The sequence below is a fragment of the Rhineura floridana genome, chromosome 8 (genome assembly GCF_030035675.1).
Source record: "Rhineura floridana isolate rRhiFlo1 chromosome 8, rRhiFlo1.hap2, whole genome shotgun sequence".
NCBI lineage: Eukaryota > Metazoa > Chordata > Lepidosauria > Squamata > Rhineuridae > Rhineura > Rhineura floridana.
The window spans coordinates 44,705,924-44,722,481 of record NC_084487.1 but is presented as its reverse complement, the minus strand read 5'-3'; the positions used below and the strand labels follow the sequence as shown (position 1 = coordinate 44,722,481).

The following is a 16,558-nucleotide window of genomic DNA, read 5'->3' as shown; positions in this document are numbered from 1 at the left end:
ATAATCCACCTCCTCCCAGCAAAAAAATGTTCTTGTCCAATTCTTGACTACATCAACCCCCAAAGGGATGAAGAAATGTTAACAGAGGAATGCCTCAAAACAGAAAGAGAAGTTTAGAAGCAACCCCTAGGCTTGTGATGAGATTTCCTCAAAGCTGGGGAGGGGTCATAATGGTCCCTTGTCTCCTGCACCTGCACAAAGTGAGTACCTTACCCAGCTGTTCCTGGAAAAAGCTCAAACATTAACACTTAGGGAAAAGGATCTCCATATACAGCCACAAGGTGGCCTTATAGCAGCAATGGTGAACCTGTGTCTGTCTGTCCGGGGGTTGTTAGAGACTGCAACAGCCAACCAGCAGTCAGGGATGAGGGGTATTGTTGTCAAGGAACATCTGGAGGGCCACAGATTCTCCATTCTTGCATCTCTCCATGCATCTCTCCATGTTCCAGGCCATTTGTGTAAAACCTAGAAAACTTCAACAAGGTAAAACATATTAAGGAGGGAAACTCTCAAGATTGGATCTTCAGAGGAAGGAATGGCAGGGTAGTAAATGGTTCCTCCTTAGAAATAAAGTGGCTGGCAGCAAACCAGCATACTGCTTCCAATTGATCCCCTACAGCACTGACACCAGGCCTCTCTCAACTGCAATGAAGAGAGATCCTTTGTATGTACATGCCTATGCATGAACAATAGTGTCAATTCCACAAATGGGATGTGCACTGGGCCACCTCTGAAATGGCAATAATCTGCTGGAAACCCTTAGCACAATCACAAACTATGTGATGATGGTTGCTCAAGTGTGCTTAGTTTTGCATAACTAGCATGGAGTAGGTGTTCACCAAGAACATCTGACTGTGGATGATCTATGTCTTATATTGCCACCATATGTATTTTTTCTTTCTCTCCATTCCTGTTGCTCTCAGTACTCATAATCAGTCAGTGACCTTCCCACTCTCAATTTCTGCCTTGGCCATCTAATGCAAAGCAACTCATTAAACTGCAATCATAGAAGTCATATGAAGATGATGGCTATGATAGCCATCTGGGTCTCATGTGCAGAGGAGCCATAGCTCAATGGTAAAACATCACACTTTGTATGAGGAAGGTCCCAGGTTCAATCACAGCCGTCCTAGTTGAAAGGATTTAAATGAGCCTTTGGGACAGCCTTTTGTATGTTGAAGGTTGCATTCCCTTGGGGATAATCTCTTGGAGATCCCATGCTAGTAGTGGACAGGGCCAGAGCCTACCCACGCTCTTTCTTGTATTTACACACACATCACATCCCTTCATATGGGCATGGATTCTAGACAGTAGGGCTAGGAGAGACCTCTGCTTGAAGAGTCACTTCCAGTCAAGAGCAGACAATACTGATTAGATGGACCAATGGTCTGACTCAGTAAAAAAAGAACTTCATGTGCCTGAGACACAGGTACAGCAGCGGGCCTTGAAGCTTTGCCAGATGGGGTAAAGACTAAGAGATGTGACTAATGCTCCATTATTCTCTATAACATCTCTATGCATGGATTCACAATTTAAGTACAGAAAACCTAACATCAAGTATACCTCATTTAAGTGGGGAAATGGTTATTTCAATAGAAAATAGTAACTCTGTCTTGCTGTCACCTAAAATAATTGCCCCTACTTCCCCCAGCAAATATCTGTTGGCTCAACTTTCCAAAGCTTGGATGTTTATTACATTGTGGAAATTACTATGCAACAAAATGCCTTTCAGCACTGAAAGTAATGCCAAGTGGCAACTTTTGCATGGATCCTGTTGTAACAACTTTTTAGGTTTCTTTGGCTCTCTTCTCTATAAGTAGACAGATCAAAGGTATTAAAAATTATCTCTTCCTTCAGAACCACTGAGGTGGCAGGGCTGAAAGAACACCAGTTAATCTTGTCTCACACACAAAAAAAGTATGAGCTTTAATAGGAGCCAAAAATATTTAATACAACCCTCCTCTGATGAGAGCTACCCTCCCTCCCTTTATCACGATTTCCCCAGGTTCTCCCATTTGAAAACAGTGGTGTTCTACATTTACTGTGTTTGTTATTGAAGTTTTTTTAAAAAAAAAAAATCTGGAGTACTGAATTTCCACCCCCCTCTCTCTTTGATTCACAGCCAAGAGGAGTTACTACAAGCCCCGTCTCCACCCCTTTCTTGCTCTCTTCTCCTTTAAAAGAAGGAACAACTGAACTGCTAGCACCTTATTTTCTCACAGACTAAAAGCCAGATCCAAACTAGCTCTCTCCCTGGTGCTGTCTCTCCTCCCACTAGAGCCTACCTTTTTCTTTCTTGCTGTAACAAGAGTACAAGAGATCAGCAGCAGCAGCAGCAGCAGCAGCAGCAGCAGCAATTCCAGTCTGGAGACTTAGCAAGACTTTAGATATACACACGCAGAGACAGAGAGAGAGAGAGAGGCTGTTCCACCAGAGCCATTTCTTCACCTGTCTGCAAACATAACAACTCAAGCCTCAAAACTTTCACCAAACCAAAGCTACCAATGCTCTTTGAAAAGCCTCAAGCAGAAATTTAACAACAAAGAGATTCAGACCAAAAGGAGGGGAAGTGTTTCAAGAAGTCAAACAAGAAAGTTTTAATGTTTTGAAGCTTAAAAGATTTTGGAGTACTGCAAATAATTTTGCTTTTGTCCGCACTTTTGTCCTTAAAGGAAGAAGACCCTGATTTCATGTGGACTGCTAAGTCAAGAAAAATGTTGAGAGACTTCTTGTAGTAAAGTTCTGGGGTATGTGGGAGAGAGACCCAATCTGGATGTGCAAGTTTTTGATGGGGACATTTCCCCCATTTTATTCCTTTTACATTCACCTATACTTTCTCTCCCCTAAGGAGGTAGCAGAAAAGTAACTAGTAATTGGTTTTTCTCAGAGCCTTTAAACAATATTTTACCTAAGAGTGCATGTTACTTTTTTGGAGAATAAACGTTTGTGCAGGGGAAATGAGAAAGCACAGAACCCTCTGTGTATGATATATACCACAGACTGTAGGCAGAGACACGCTCTCACCGCTGTGCCTGAACTGTAGGAATCTTATTTCTATTTTCCCCCTTTCAAATACTCTCCTTCAATGTGTCTGGAACTTCTGGGAATTGGAGTCGGCATGAATTTCGGAGTGCTCTTTGTGTCTCTCTGCTACCTGCCGCTCATCAGCAGTGAGGTGAGTAATCCACTGTATTTTGTTAAGAAATGAGAATGGAAAACCTACCTGGTGAACTTCAGACCTGTGATAAAAGTATACAGCAAGTGAGTGAGAATGCTCTGTGTAGGTGAATATTGGCAATGCATATGACACATTTTTGTGGTATTTCTTTTTCCAAAATCAAGGACACATTTATGAAATTAAGACTTGCACCCTGTCTCCTTTTAAATGTAAGAAAGTCCCATTGGAAGAACTCCAACTCACTAAGAAACACTTTGTTGAACCCAATGTTTAGGATTACAGCCTTGCAGGACAATCCTATGCATATTTACTTGAAAGTCTTAACAAATTCAGTGTACAGTACTATACTTCTCAGCAAGTGTGAATGAATAAGATTGTGCCCTCAATCTAATTAGTAGCTAAATAAAAAAGTAATTTTTGAAGGAGGTTTTGGGGGGTTCTGCTGCATGTTACCTTTTAATTACTCTGGCAACTTATAAGAAAAAATAGACTTGCTCTTAACAGCCTTCCACCTGGTGATTAGCTTTTGTAGAGCCCTCATTATGCAAACCAAATCTTCAGATTATCCAGGTCATCATCCTATGCCCCAATGATGTTATAGATGTGCATTATTTTTTACACATTATTTCTGTGTTATAGATGTGCATTACTATTTACATATGATAAGTATTTATCATTGTTCCAGTGTTTTGGCTATTCCCTCCAGTACTGAAGTAAATGAAGCTTTATGGGCAGTTCTTACTTGCAATGCACTGTACCAATCCCCCAGCTGTGGTGGCTGACATCTTAGGGCTTTTTGCAGGCTCCCCAAAGGTAAGGAACCTCTTCCACAAAGCATACCATATCAGATTGCCCCAGAGGATCTATGAGATAGGGCTTTGATGAAATCAGACATCTCTACCTGGGAATTCTGCCCAGGTACCTGCCGCAATGAGGGTGGGAGAGTCTTGGTAGTTAATAGAGGAGTCTGCAGTATATCATGTAGTGCCTGGGGGAGTCAGGTTGAATGGGTAAGTGAAGAGAATCTCTCTCTCCCACGGTGGGAGGTCAGACTAAAGGGAGCTGGATATTGCAGAGTTTTGGCTGGCAGCTGAATTCCAACCAGGGGTTACTAACAGAGGACATGGTTTTCCAGCTGTTCCAAGATGGAACTGCCGCAGGAGGGATCCTGTATCAGTTCCAAACGAGTGCCCAAGAGGAAAGGAGGAATGCAGAGACCAGGAAAGGGGGAATGCAGAGACCGGGGCTAGGGAGAGGCTCTTAAAGAGCCAGTGCTGTTTTATTACCTTTTCATGTTAAAAACTACACCTGCCAATTCTGCATTCCATGCAGTTGACACTGCAGAACTACACCAGAATTACAGCAGTCAGGACCTTTGTTTTTGGTGCTATCCCAACCTACACTTGATGAGAGAGTAGGGCCCTCTGACTAGAACTGCACACACACGCTGAAAGGCACACTGAAGCTCATCTTAACATGGGTTAGCTGCCCCTTCACACCTCTCGGAGTTCTGGAGGCTAACAAGTGAGGAAGGGTGGGATTTTCTCAACTCTTCCACAATCCATGCTAATGTGCAAAGTGAGGTTTCCAGTTGTGAGTAAAGAACTGGATGTGGTCAATATTCCAGGTTAATTAATGCAGAATATAAAGCTGTGATCTTAAAAATATGCTGATTTATGTCAGCCTACCGAGGTAACTTAAGGCCCCTCTGTTTGCAAGTATGTGCAGACTATGAAGGGCATCTCTGGAGAGGTCTGGGAACACCTGGACAGAGAGAGGCACGGCAGATTGTCTGGAAAATGCATGACAGCCAGGGAGGGATTGAAGACATCATGTCAGGTTACTATTTTTTGGCTCCTCCTGCCTTGAACTGGTGGCGGCAGTGGCTGGAGCACGAGAGGAAGAAGAGCAGGAGATAGGAAGCGGAGGCGTGGTAATCCTGCAATAACATTATTTATAGAGGAAGTCGGAGCACGGTACGGGCTAGCATAAGCAAACTATATGCGATTCCATGCCGCCCTTTTCAAATACGAAACAGAAGCTGGGGGTCAAGGGTGAAGAGGTCACACCAGGCCTTAATTTGTATCAAGGCTCACCACGTGAGGAAGCCAGCGCCAGAGTGTTCTGAAACTGACGATAATGAAGCATTCGGAAAACTAAAGCACCTCAGAGCATGTGCAGAGTGCCTTCCCCTCCATGTGTAGCCACAGTTAAGGAACGCCATTTATTTTATTTTTTATAAAGTAAATAATAGAAATTCAGTGTTAGCTTCCCTGGAAGAGGGAGTTTGGAAGCCAAGGCTTGGGCGGCAGCCAAGCCTCAGGTTGTTGTGCCCACAAACCTGTGCAAAGAATTCTTCTTTTGTTCTCTCCGGGTGAGTGCGCGCGGGGGGGGGGGCGGAGGAGGCACCTCACGCGCTCCTCGCCGGCCTCCCTTCGAATCCCGCCCGGAGGCGGTCGCGAGAACCGGAATAATAAGCAGGCCCGCCGCGTCGCAGCGCCCCCCTGCAGCTTACCTTGACGAAGGAAGGCGGCACACGTTGTGCCCTCCCTTTGGCTGCTTAGACTGTGCCAAGCTCCTTTTCGCTTTTCCCGCGGGCAAACCAGAATAACACGCAGTGGGAGGGGAAGGGTTTTCCCTGGGCTGGCAGTCTTAAGAAGGAACAGCAGCAGCGACAGCCCGTGCCCTCAACGCTCCTCTCGGGGCTGGCCGAAGAGGTTGGGCTGCCTGAGGTGGAACAGCAAATGCAGCCCCCCTCCCGTGCATGGCATCCAAGGTAGAAAATTCTCCAGACATATCTCTGCTTTGGAGTATTTAAAAAAACCCACCACCTTAACATAGGAAGCTGTCTTATATCGAGTTGGATACACTGGTCCATCTAGCTCAGTATTGTCTACACTGACTGGCAGCAACTCTTCAGGTTTCAGACAGGGAGTCTCTTTCAGTTCTACCTGGAGATGCAGGGGGGTTAAACCTGGGGCTTTCTGCATGCGAAGTAGATGCACTACCACTGAGTTACAGCCCTTCCCCCAACTTTGCTTTCATGACACCCAAAATCAGCCACCTGAGGTAAAGGTCTCACTCTGGCTAATGGAAGGAGTGACCCTGACTCTCCTTGGGCTCTTGCACTTCCCGAGTAGGTTCATTTTTGCTTTCCAGGCAAATCCAGATGATTATTAGTTATTTCCCCACCCCCTGTAAAGTTCCTGTGCTTCAGTAGCATCAGGGCAGAAATTCAACTGTGAACCTTCTCCCAGCTTGGAGGTGCAAGTATGGAAAAGGTGTTACCTGGCAAGCTGGGATCACCCGTGAAAAATCTTGTAAACATAGCGCATCTATGAAAATAAATGACCAGTATGAGAAAATGCTGGATTTGGATTTGAGAAGGCTTGAGCTCAAATTTCTGTTGAGCTGTGAATCTCCCTAAGTGACCTTGAGATAGTTCCTATTTCATCTATCCGTTTTTTAAAACATTACTTTATTGATACAGTTAAGAACAATTCAAATCATAGATTAACTGAGATAGGGGGATACATCATATATAAAATAGATTTTCCTGCATTTACAACATACAAATAAATATTCTGTTGTTATTTGGTCACCTTTATGAAATCCATAGGTTTTGAAAAGCTTTAGGAACCTTGTTTTTATTGGCTACTGCATTGATGTATGTAACAAAGCGCCGCTACTCTGCTAAAAATGTATTTTTACATTTTTGTCCTTTTGCAATCTTTAACTTATGTGTCAATTTATTTACTAATGCTAGTTGCCAAATTTTACTATACCACAACAATATAGACATACCTTTCATATCTTTCCAAAACTGTGCAATTAGTGCTCAGGCTACAACCAAGAAAAAGCTTATCAACTGTTTATCCTTAAGAGCCTGTTTTTTATTCAAAAATACATTTAACATGGCTAATTCTGGGGTTTTGAGTACCACCTGCTTTGTTATATTTTTCTGTTTGTATAAATACCAGATCCCAAAATTCAACCACCTTAACACATGTCTACCACAAATGGGGGAAAGAACCCTTCTCTAAGCATACTCTCTAGCATAGGGGGAAATATTTTTGTTAATATACAACAGCTTGGCTGGAGTAAGGTACCATTTTTGCACTCCTTTAAATATTGATTTCTCTGTGGCGACTGGTACTGCCTATTTCATCCATCCTAATCGCAGAGCAGCAGCAATAAAATGGGTGAACTCCAGGCATCCTGGCTTTAACTCTGGTGAGGAAGGATGGTATACTGATAAGTCAGTCTTCACAAACCTACACCATACTTCATCGCTATCGCACTGGTGTATCTATACCTGCAATTTCAGGGTAGAGTCCCCACAATATGAGTGGCTTCAAGTTAACAGTGCAAACCTGTAGCAGCTCTTTGTATACCCATCATAAACACTTGGTTGATGTGGTATCTTTTTGCTTGTTTGTTTTACTGGGCTGTGACATTTTTAATGCTATAATTATAGATGTGATGTTTGTTTTAATTGTTTTTGATGATGTATTTTAAAATTATGGTAACCTGCCCTGGGACCTCTGGGTGAAGGCAGGTAACAATTTTAAATATAATAATAATGATAACTAAAATTACTATCCTAACCACATTTACTAAGTGTGTGAGCTCCATTGGGCTTACTTCTGAGCAAATGTGCAGGACTGTGTTATAAATTAGTTTCTGTATCGTAAGGTTCGTTTCTCTTTCTGTCATACCTGATGAAGAGGATTGTGTAATTCAAACATTTTTATAGTATACTACTTTCTCAGATGAAGTTGGTGTAGTTAATCTCACATAGACATCCACTTCTTTGCTTTGGGACTTGTCTGCTGTATACTAGGACACTCTTATGTTACACTTTGTTCTCCAGAATAGATATCCCAGTACAGAACATTCACATCTTGCATTATCAGTGATCTATGGTGTTTATAAGAGCCAGTGTGGCGTAGTGGTTAGAGTGTTGGACTACGACCTGGGAGATCAGGGTTCGAATCCCCACGCAGCCATGAAACTCAGTGGGTGACCTTAGGCCAGTCACTGCCTCTCAGCCTCAGAGGATGGCAAAGGTAAACCACCTCTGCATACCGCTTACCATGAAAACCCTATTCATAGGGTCACCATAAGTCGGAATCGACTTGAAGGCAGTCCATTTTCATGGTGATTATAAATGAGATTTTTAATGCTCTAATGTAATTTGTATGTTTTTATGTTGTATGTCGCCCAGAGTGGCTAGATAACCAGCCAGATGGGCGACTAATAAATTTAATAAATAAATAAATAATAAATTGGCATTTTCTCCTAACCAATGTAAACTGGGGGCTGTTTCTGTTACATATATCCCAAAGAGAAAGCAGTTTTACTTGGGCTTCTGTACTTGAATACAAACATATAATAAGTGCTACTCATTTATTTGTTTTATAATTTTAATAGCTTGTTAAAAATATCTAGGTTAGTTAACGGCAAGAGATAATTTGCCCCACTGTGGTTTAGAGTGTAATGTGAAGAGTAAACCTTCCAAATGTTGCCCACCTTTTTTTTTTTAATGCCAAGATGTATACTGCTAGAAGTCACAAACATCTTATGAACCGTCCGTTCAGCCTCATGGCCATACAGGTGCTCTTCAAGCAAACAAGTATAAACTGACAAAACACTTGCATGCAAGCATTATTTGTATGAGTATCTTGTTTTAAAGCTTCAGAAGTATGCAGGCCTGTTAATGAAGGCAAGTAAATGCACAGTCCTTGACCCTGAGAGCATACAGTTGTCACCTTGAGCTCCTTGGAGGAAAGATGGGATATAAATGTAATAAATAAATAAATTGAAACATGACACAGCAAAAAAGTTTGCATACATCAACAGAATGGGGTATGCTATGGAGAAGAAGAGAGGAAAGAGGAGGGATAATAAGAATAGCAGCAACGCTGTAAACTTGCATAGTATAGCACACACCTACTTTGATGGCTCTCCTAAATTAAAGTGGGACATGGATCTCTGAGCAAGTCATGCCTGCATGTCATCTTTAAGGAGAACACATTTGCCCACACACATAAATGAGTTATGCAGATATTGTACCCAAGCTAGCTTCTTGGAGCAGGGATAGGCACAGCTACTTAAATCTTGTGATAACAGCTCAGAGCAGTTGGGATCTACCTCATTATTTCCAGGTGTACAACTGTTTATATGGCTTTGATACTTCTGGGATTGGTTTGGCCACAGTCATATCTAAATCTGACTCAAAACCTGTGCAATTGAGCCAAGCCAAGTAGTATGAGATCAGGTGGAATGCAAGCAGGAAAGTGGTCAAGGGTTCTAATTGCAAGGTCTTCATAGGAGATGCTGGTTAGAGATTCCTCTAAATTAAAAACAAATAACAGCCTTCCACAACCTGGTACCCTCCAGTTGTTGGACAACTCCCAGGATCGCTGGAGCTCATGGGGAACAAAAGAATTCAACAACATATGTAGGGCACCAATTGGCTCCATCTACATAGTGAAGCTGGGTTGCATACTCTAGTATTATTTTTCTAGGGGAGTTTTTCAGTCTTTGTCGGATAGGTAGTCTTACTTAGAGAAGTCCACAAGGTGGGCTTGCACTGCACCCAGTATGTGCTGCAGGCCCCAATCCCTTGCTGTTTCGCGTAGGAGTTCTACTGCCATCTTGCACAGCTAGTGATCACAGGGCAACCTTATGTAATTCTAGCTTCCAAGCACATCCTGCAATCTACTGTGTTTTTGTTGCAAGCTGCTCTGCCTACAGTGGTAGCCACCACATATTCTCAGGCGTCCACTGGGCAGCACATTGGGTACAGAACCCTGACAGCACCTCTCCTTTCCCAGTCTGGCTCTGTTATATATACCCAGTCATTCACCAGCCAGCCAACTAGTGCTATGGTGCCTAAGCCATCCACATTCGCTGCTCTTTTATTTTGCTCAGTGCTTTGCAGGGAATGGTGTACTAGAGGGGTGAGGAACCTTTTTCAGCCTAAGGGCCACTTTCCTTTGTGGGCAACCTTCTGGGGACCACATGCCATGGTGGGTGGGTCAATGGATGTGACTCATCTTTGTACAGTAGGCTGCAGTCCAGGTTGCAGCGCAGTAGAGGTTTCTACATGCATGTGTCTCTATCCAGGCAAGCAAGAGGCATTACTGCAGTTCAAGGATCCATTCCAGCCAGACAAAAGAACTGGGGGAAAGAGTGGAGCAAGGCCAGTGAGGAGTGTGGCCTGGAGAGAGCCCAAGGTCCAAGTAGCAAGGCCTGGAGGTCTGGGCCACTGAGAACCCTACAGAATTAGGAGGGGATACAAAACAACTTTGGAACTTACCCAGTGACTCTTCTTGGTGAGAGTCCTTCCCTTTGAAACTCCCACCAGACTGACATAAATCCTTCTTCTTCATGACAGTCAGACCCTGTGTGACCACAAGAGAGTGGGTGGGCATGAAGCCTTCCTTCCTGTGGCTGTCCTATTGTTACCCAGGCCATAAAGGGGAAGCAGTTGGAGATGTGGGCTGCGCTGTGTTTGTATACATGTGGCCAATTGTGTTTCTTCCCAAAGCAGTAAACATTTGTCTTTCCTTGACAGATCGCACAATCTAAATTTGAAAGGAAACGTGCCGCCATGCCATTTGGCCTAATCAGACTTGGTGTACTCATCCCCCTGCACGTACATGCACAGGCTTGTACACATGCTGCATTGTCACTTGGATTAGGTTGCAGAAATTCCATCCCCTTGACAAGACATTTATCCCCTTGCTGAAGATGGCACCTGCCTACTAGGAAATCCCTGCATGCTTGAGGAGCAGATAAAACACCAGAGCAATTAGAGTGTGTGAGGGTTGCTAAGACGAGGCAGCACCTGAAACAGCAAAGCAATGTGTTCATGTGCTTATTTCTCCATCAGCTGATGTGTGGAGCTAGGAGAGAATGACATTGTTTCCAGGCCTCAATGTGCATCATGCTGCTGGGAAAATCCCTCCAATTTGCTTTTATTTGAAGACTGCCATTGCATGAAGGGTGGTGGCAGTGGTTATCTTGGGGGGTGAGGATTGAGGGTTAGAATGGAAAATGTGCACCAGAAAAAGAATCCAAACTGAAGAATTCTTTACTGTATAAGAGCACTCTTTAAATGGCATTTCTCTGTTCATGAAAAACAGACTTCAGGAAGAGGTTTCACTGACGTATGAAAGGGAGATAGTTTTTCAGGATTTCAGAGGTGACCACTCATTGCTCGATGTGGCAACAAAAGGGTTAAAAGCATTTTCCCAGCCACGAAAGCAATGGCCCTTGGGGTTAAGTCAGCTTGTGTATCTCTTGCTAGGTTCTGCCGGGACTCGTTGATGTTACTCCATGCTGAGGAATGTCACGGTGTTTCCCCACCACCACCCCTAAGCATAATTTTGAAAAGTAACATATTTTTATATATATATATATAAATCTGCTTTGCTCTCCCAGTCCTCCAGGTGTGCAGTGTGCACCCCACCCTGGTACAAGCCTAGAGCCACAATAGTTAATTGCTGTAAGGTACAGATTTCCCAAAAGTAGGTTGGGACCTTGTGGGTGGGCTGTCAGGTTGGCGAAAGTGATGGTATCAACTTGGCATCGCCTAGGTACTACTTTCTGGATTATTGGCTGAGTGTTCCTCCTCCCAATCCCCTCCCTCCACGTCACTGTATCATTTTATTTTCCTGTGAGGAAAGGAAATGTGTGTTGGCTTTACTAGAATCCACACCTTTCCAAAATATAGCAGAGAGACACTGTAGCACAAGGGACAGGCTTTGGATCCACTCGGAGGTATAATGTTCTTGGTGAGCTGAGCTATCTCAAGGGAGGAAAGGCATTGCTGCCAAAAAGCATGGCTTTTGCCCTGTCTCTCTTCAGTTCAGTAAAGAGGTAGCCTGGGAATTCCATAAATTGCTTCTGTTTCTTGGAACAAAAAAGCAAAACCCAGGGACAAGTGAAGGACTTAGGGCCTTTCCCAGAGCTTCCAAATGTGTTTTCTACCTCATCTTCCATGACATTGGTGTGGCACTCTGGATACTCAGAATGGCTGACCAAAAACAGAAAAAGAAAACCTAAATGCATAAATGCAGTTGGTGTTCCTCCCAGAGCATCGAGAACATCTTTCTTCCACTATTCCCCCCCCCTCCAGTTTCACAACCTTTCTTCCTTGGGGCCGTGATGTCAGTATGAAATATATTTCCGGTTGGAACCTCAGAATAATCATGAGGAACTACTGAGCTGTAACAGAGCTGCTATGGGGAACATTGTATAGCTGCATAGCTCATGCCTACCTTTTTTTCATGGGAATGTGCCAATGCTTCACAGCACTCCCACGTTCACATGGATCCAGTTAAAAGGTGTGGCTCTCCAGTCTTCTCTTGATTTATTTATTTATTTGTTTGTTTGTTTCATTTTTAAACCGCCCATAGCGAGTAGCTCTCTGGGCGGTGAACAAAACAGGATTAAAATACAATATACAATAAAATCAGTGACGAACAACAGCAAATTAAACAAAAACATTAAATAGAACATATTGACATTAAAATTGAACATTATAATAACATTAAAATGCCTGGGAGTATAGCCAGGTCTTAACCTGGCGCCTAAAAGAAAGTACCGTAGGCTCCAGGCGTATCTCCTCAGGTAGGCTGTTCCATAGTTCGGGGGCCACCACAGAAAAGGCCCTAGATCTAATAACAATCCTCCGGGCATCCTGGTGAGTTGGTACCCGGAGGAGGGCCTTGGATACTGAACGAAGTGAGCGGGTAGGTTCATAGCGGGAGAGGCGTTCCATAAGGTACTGCGGTCCCACACCGTGTAAGGCTTTATAGGTCAAAACCAGCACCTTGAATCTGGCTCGGAAACAAATAGGCAGCCAGTGCAAACGGGCCAGGACAGGTGTTATATGCGCGGACCAGCGGGTCCCTGTCAACAACCTGGCTGCTGCGTTTTGCACTAGCTGAAGTTTCCAAACGGTCTTCAAGGGCAGCCCTACGTAGAGCGCATTACAGTAGTCCAATCTAGAGGTTACCAGAGCGTGAACAACTGAGGCGAGATCGTCACTGTCCAGATAGGGGCGTAGTTGGGCTACTAAACGAAGATGGTAAAACGCATTCCGAGCCACCGAGGCCACTTGAGTCTCAAGCGACAAGGAAGGGTCAAAAAGGACCCCCAGACTACGAACCTGTTCCTTCAAGGGGAGTGTAACCCCATCTAGAACAGGATAAACATCCACCATCTGGGCTGGTAAAGAGCTCACCAACAATGTCTCAGTCTTGTCTGGATTGAGCTTCAGTTTATTAGCTCTCATCCAGTCCATTATCGCGGTCAGGCAACGGTTCAGCACATCAACAGCCTCACCTGAAGAAGGTGAAAAGGAGAAGTAGAGTTGCGTGTCATCAGCGTACTGATGGCAAAGCACTCCAAAACTCCTGATGACCGCACCCAGAGGCTGCATGTAGATGTTAAAGAGCATGGGGGACAAGACCGACCCCTGGGAGACTCCACAATGGAGGGTCCAGGGTGTCGAGCAATGTTCCCCAAGCACTACCTTCTGGCGACGATCCGTTAAGTAGGAGCAGAGCCACTGCCAAGCAGTGCCCCCAACTCCCAACTCCGCGAGCCTCCCCAGAAGGATACCATGGTCGATGGTATCAAACGCCGCTGAGAGATCAAGGAGAATCAACAGAGTCACACTCCCCCTGTCCCTCTCCCGACAAAGGTCATCATACAGGGCGACCAAGGCTGTTTCAGTGCCAAAACCGGGCCTAAAACCGGATTGAAATGGATCCAGATAATCGGTTTCATCCAAGAGCGCCTGGAGCTGGCCGGCGACCACCCGCTCCAAGACCTTGCCCAAAAAAGGGACATTCGCCACCAGTCTATAGTTGTTCAAAATATCTGGGTCCAAAGAAGGTTTCTTTAGAAGAGGTCTCACTACTGCCTCCTTGAGACTACCAGGGACTACTCCCTCTCTCAAGGAGGCATTTATCACATCTTTGGCCCAGCTGGTGGTTACAGCCCTGCTGGCCTTCACCAGCCAAGATGGGCAAGGGTCAAGGGCAGACGTGGTCGCCCGCACCATTCCAAGCGCCTTGTCCACTTCCTCAAGCTGCACCAACTGAAACTCATCTAACAATGAAGGACAAGACCGCGTTCTGGACACTTCAATGGAATCAACTGTCATAACATCAGAGTCTAAGTACTGACGGATGCAAGCAATCTTGTCCTGGAAGTGCTCCGCAAATTCGTTGCAGCGGGCTTCCGATGTTTCCATAGTGTCATGAGGGCCAGAATGTAAAAGCCCTCGTACCACCCTAAAGAGCTCTGCTGGGCGGCAAAGGGATGATCTAATGGTGGCAGCAAAATATGACTTTTTTGCCGCCCTAACCGCTTTTACATACATAAGTCTAGTACCCTGCAGGTATGAAATAATAAACTGGCTGCCTTTCTCTCTCCACCTTGGCGCAGCCTCCATCCTAGATTGTCCATGACACTAACAATATCAAGGAAGGGGAAACAATGCTGGCCCTACCATTTGGCAGAATGAGGCAGCTGCCTTGGGCATCTGATTTTGGACATCATTAAAAGGCAGCAAATTGTCAGATATTTAATTTTTTATTGTGTTTTTACCGCTAGGTAAAGAAGTGTTTGGAGGACTTTCTGTCTCGTGTGCCTTGGATGGCCTTGGATATTAGCTGCTTTGACTTGTGGAAGGGTGAAGGGCGGAGTGCCATTTGCTGCTCCACCCCAGGCAGCAAAATATCTTTGACTGCCCCTGTTGCATTTAAGGTGACTTGGGAGTTATGTCTTTTATAGGAACCTAGAGGTTGGTGTTCAAGTAGATTGGCAAAGGTGTGTCTATAAAAAAAACATTCTAAGAATGAAATAGCAGTAAGTGTTGTAGAAGAGAACTTTGCTGAAATGATCCAGAAAAGAGCTATGTGACTCTCCTAGAACGTGGGAAACTAAACTAATGATGATAATGATTTTAAATATGACTGAATTGCACAGAGCAGTTGGCAACAAAAGAGAGAAGGAAAATAGTCTGAACTAGAGGAAACACTTGCCTGGTTTCAAACGGATCTATTTTGTTCCACATCTCTTGCCTTTTCTATTATTCTCTAGGACTTGTTATTGAAGCCTCAATGCTAGGAAATACCTGTTATGATTTTACATATTCATATGAGCAATGGTTGAGGAGTGTCTGCTTTGGGCAAAACATTATTTATTTATTTATTTATACTTACTTACTTACTTATTATTTGATTTATATCCCACCCTTCCTCCCAGCAGAAGCCCAGGGCAGCAAACAAAAGCACTAAAAACACTTTCAAACATCATAAAAACAGACCTTAAAATACATTAAAACAAAACAACTTTAAAAGCATTTTTTAAAAAAGCTTTAAAAACATCTTAAATAAAAAGGGTTAAAAAAATTGTTTAGGAAAAAAAGGTTTTAAAAAAACATGTTAAAAAGCAATTCCAACACAGACGCAGACTGGGATAGGTCTCAATTTAAAAGGCTTGTTGAAAGAGGAAGGTCTTCAATAGGTGCCCAAAAGATAACAGAGATGGCACCTGCCTAATATTTAAGAGGAGGGAATTCCACAGGATAGGTGCTGCCACACTAAAGGTCCACGTCCTATATTGTGCAGAATGGACCTCCTGATAAGATGGTATCTGCAGGAGGCCCTCACCTGCAGAGCGCAGTGATCAATTGGGTATATAAGGGGTAAGACGGTCTTTCAGGTATCCTGGTCCCAAGCTGTATAGGGCGTTGTACACCAAAACTAGAACCTTGAACTTGGCCCGGTAGCAAATGGGCAGCCAGTGCAATTCTTTCAGCAGTGGGGTGACATGTTTACGATACCCTGCCCCAGTTAGTAGTCTCGCCGCCGCATTTTGCACCAGGTGCAACTTCCGAACCAACCTCAAGGGCAGACCCACATAGAGCACATTACAGTAATCCAGCCTAGAGGTTACCAGTGCATGGACAACAGTGGTCAGGCTATCCCTGTCCAGAAATGGCCACAGCTGTCTTATCAGCCGAAGCTGGTAAAAAGCACTCCTAGCCACTGAGGTCACCTGGGCCTCTAGTGACAAAGATGAATCCAGGAGCACCCCCAGACTATGAGCCTGCTCTTTCAGCGGGAGTACGACCCCATCCAAAGCAGGCAACTGACCAATTATCTGAACTCGGGAACCACCAACCCACAGCACCTCCGTCTTGCTAGGATTCATACTCAGTTTATTGGCCCTCATCCAGCCCACCACTGAGTCCAGGCAGCGGTCCAGGGCTTGCACGGCCTCTCCCGATTCAGATGTTAGTTGAGGAACTGCCAGTGCTTTGCATAAAAGCTGCTCAGGACTGTAGGTGTT

At 44.3% G+C, this 16,558-nt stretch overlaps 1 protein-coding gene across 5 annotated transcripts in view; it reads left to right on the top strand.

Annotated features, from left to right (window-relative positions):
- Positions 1-2,122: 2,122 nt before the first annotated feature.
- PDGFB (platelet derived growth factor subunit B) overlaps positions 2,123-16,558 on the top strand; it is a 34,865-nt gene continuing 20,429 nt past the window's right edge. For 2 of the 5 annotated variants that reach the window (XM_061639157.1, XM_061639156.1), the window contains exon 1: positions 2,123-3,175. In XM_061639157.1, the coding sequence (XP_061495141.1) occupies positions 3,086-3,175 (90 nt within the window). In that variant the 5' untranslated portion in view covers positions 2,123-3,085. Of the gene's footprint in view, positions 3,176-5,224; positions 5,388-5,418; positions 5,553-5,856; positions 5,955-16,558 lie in introns of those variants that run through there. The other 3 variants (XM_061639158.1, XM_061639160.1, XM_061639159.1) reach the window with 3 other exon arrangements.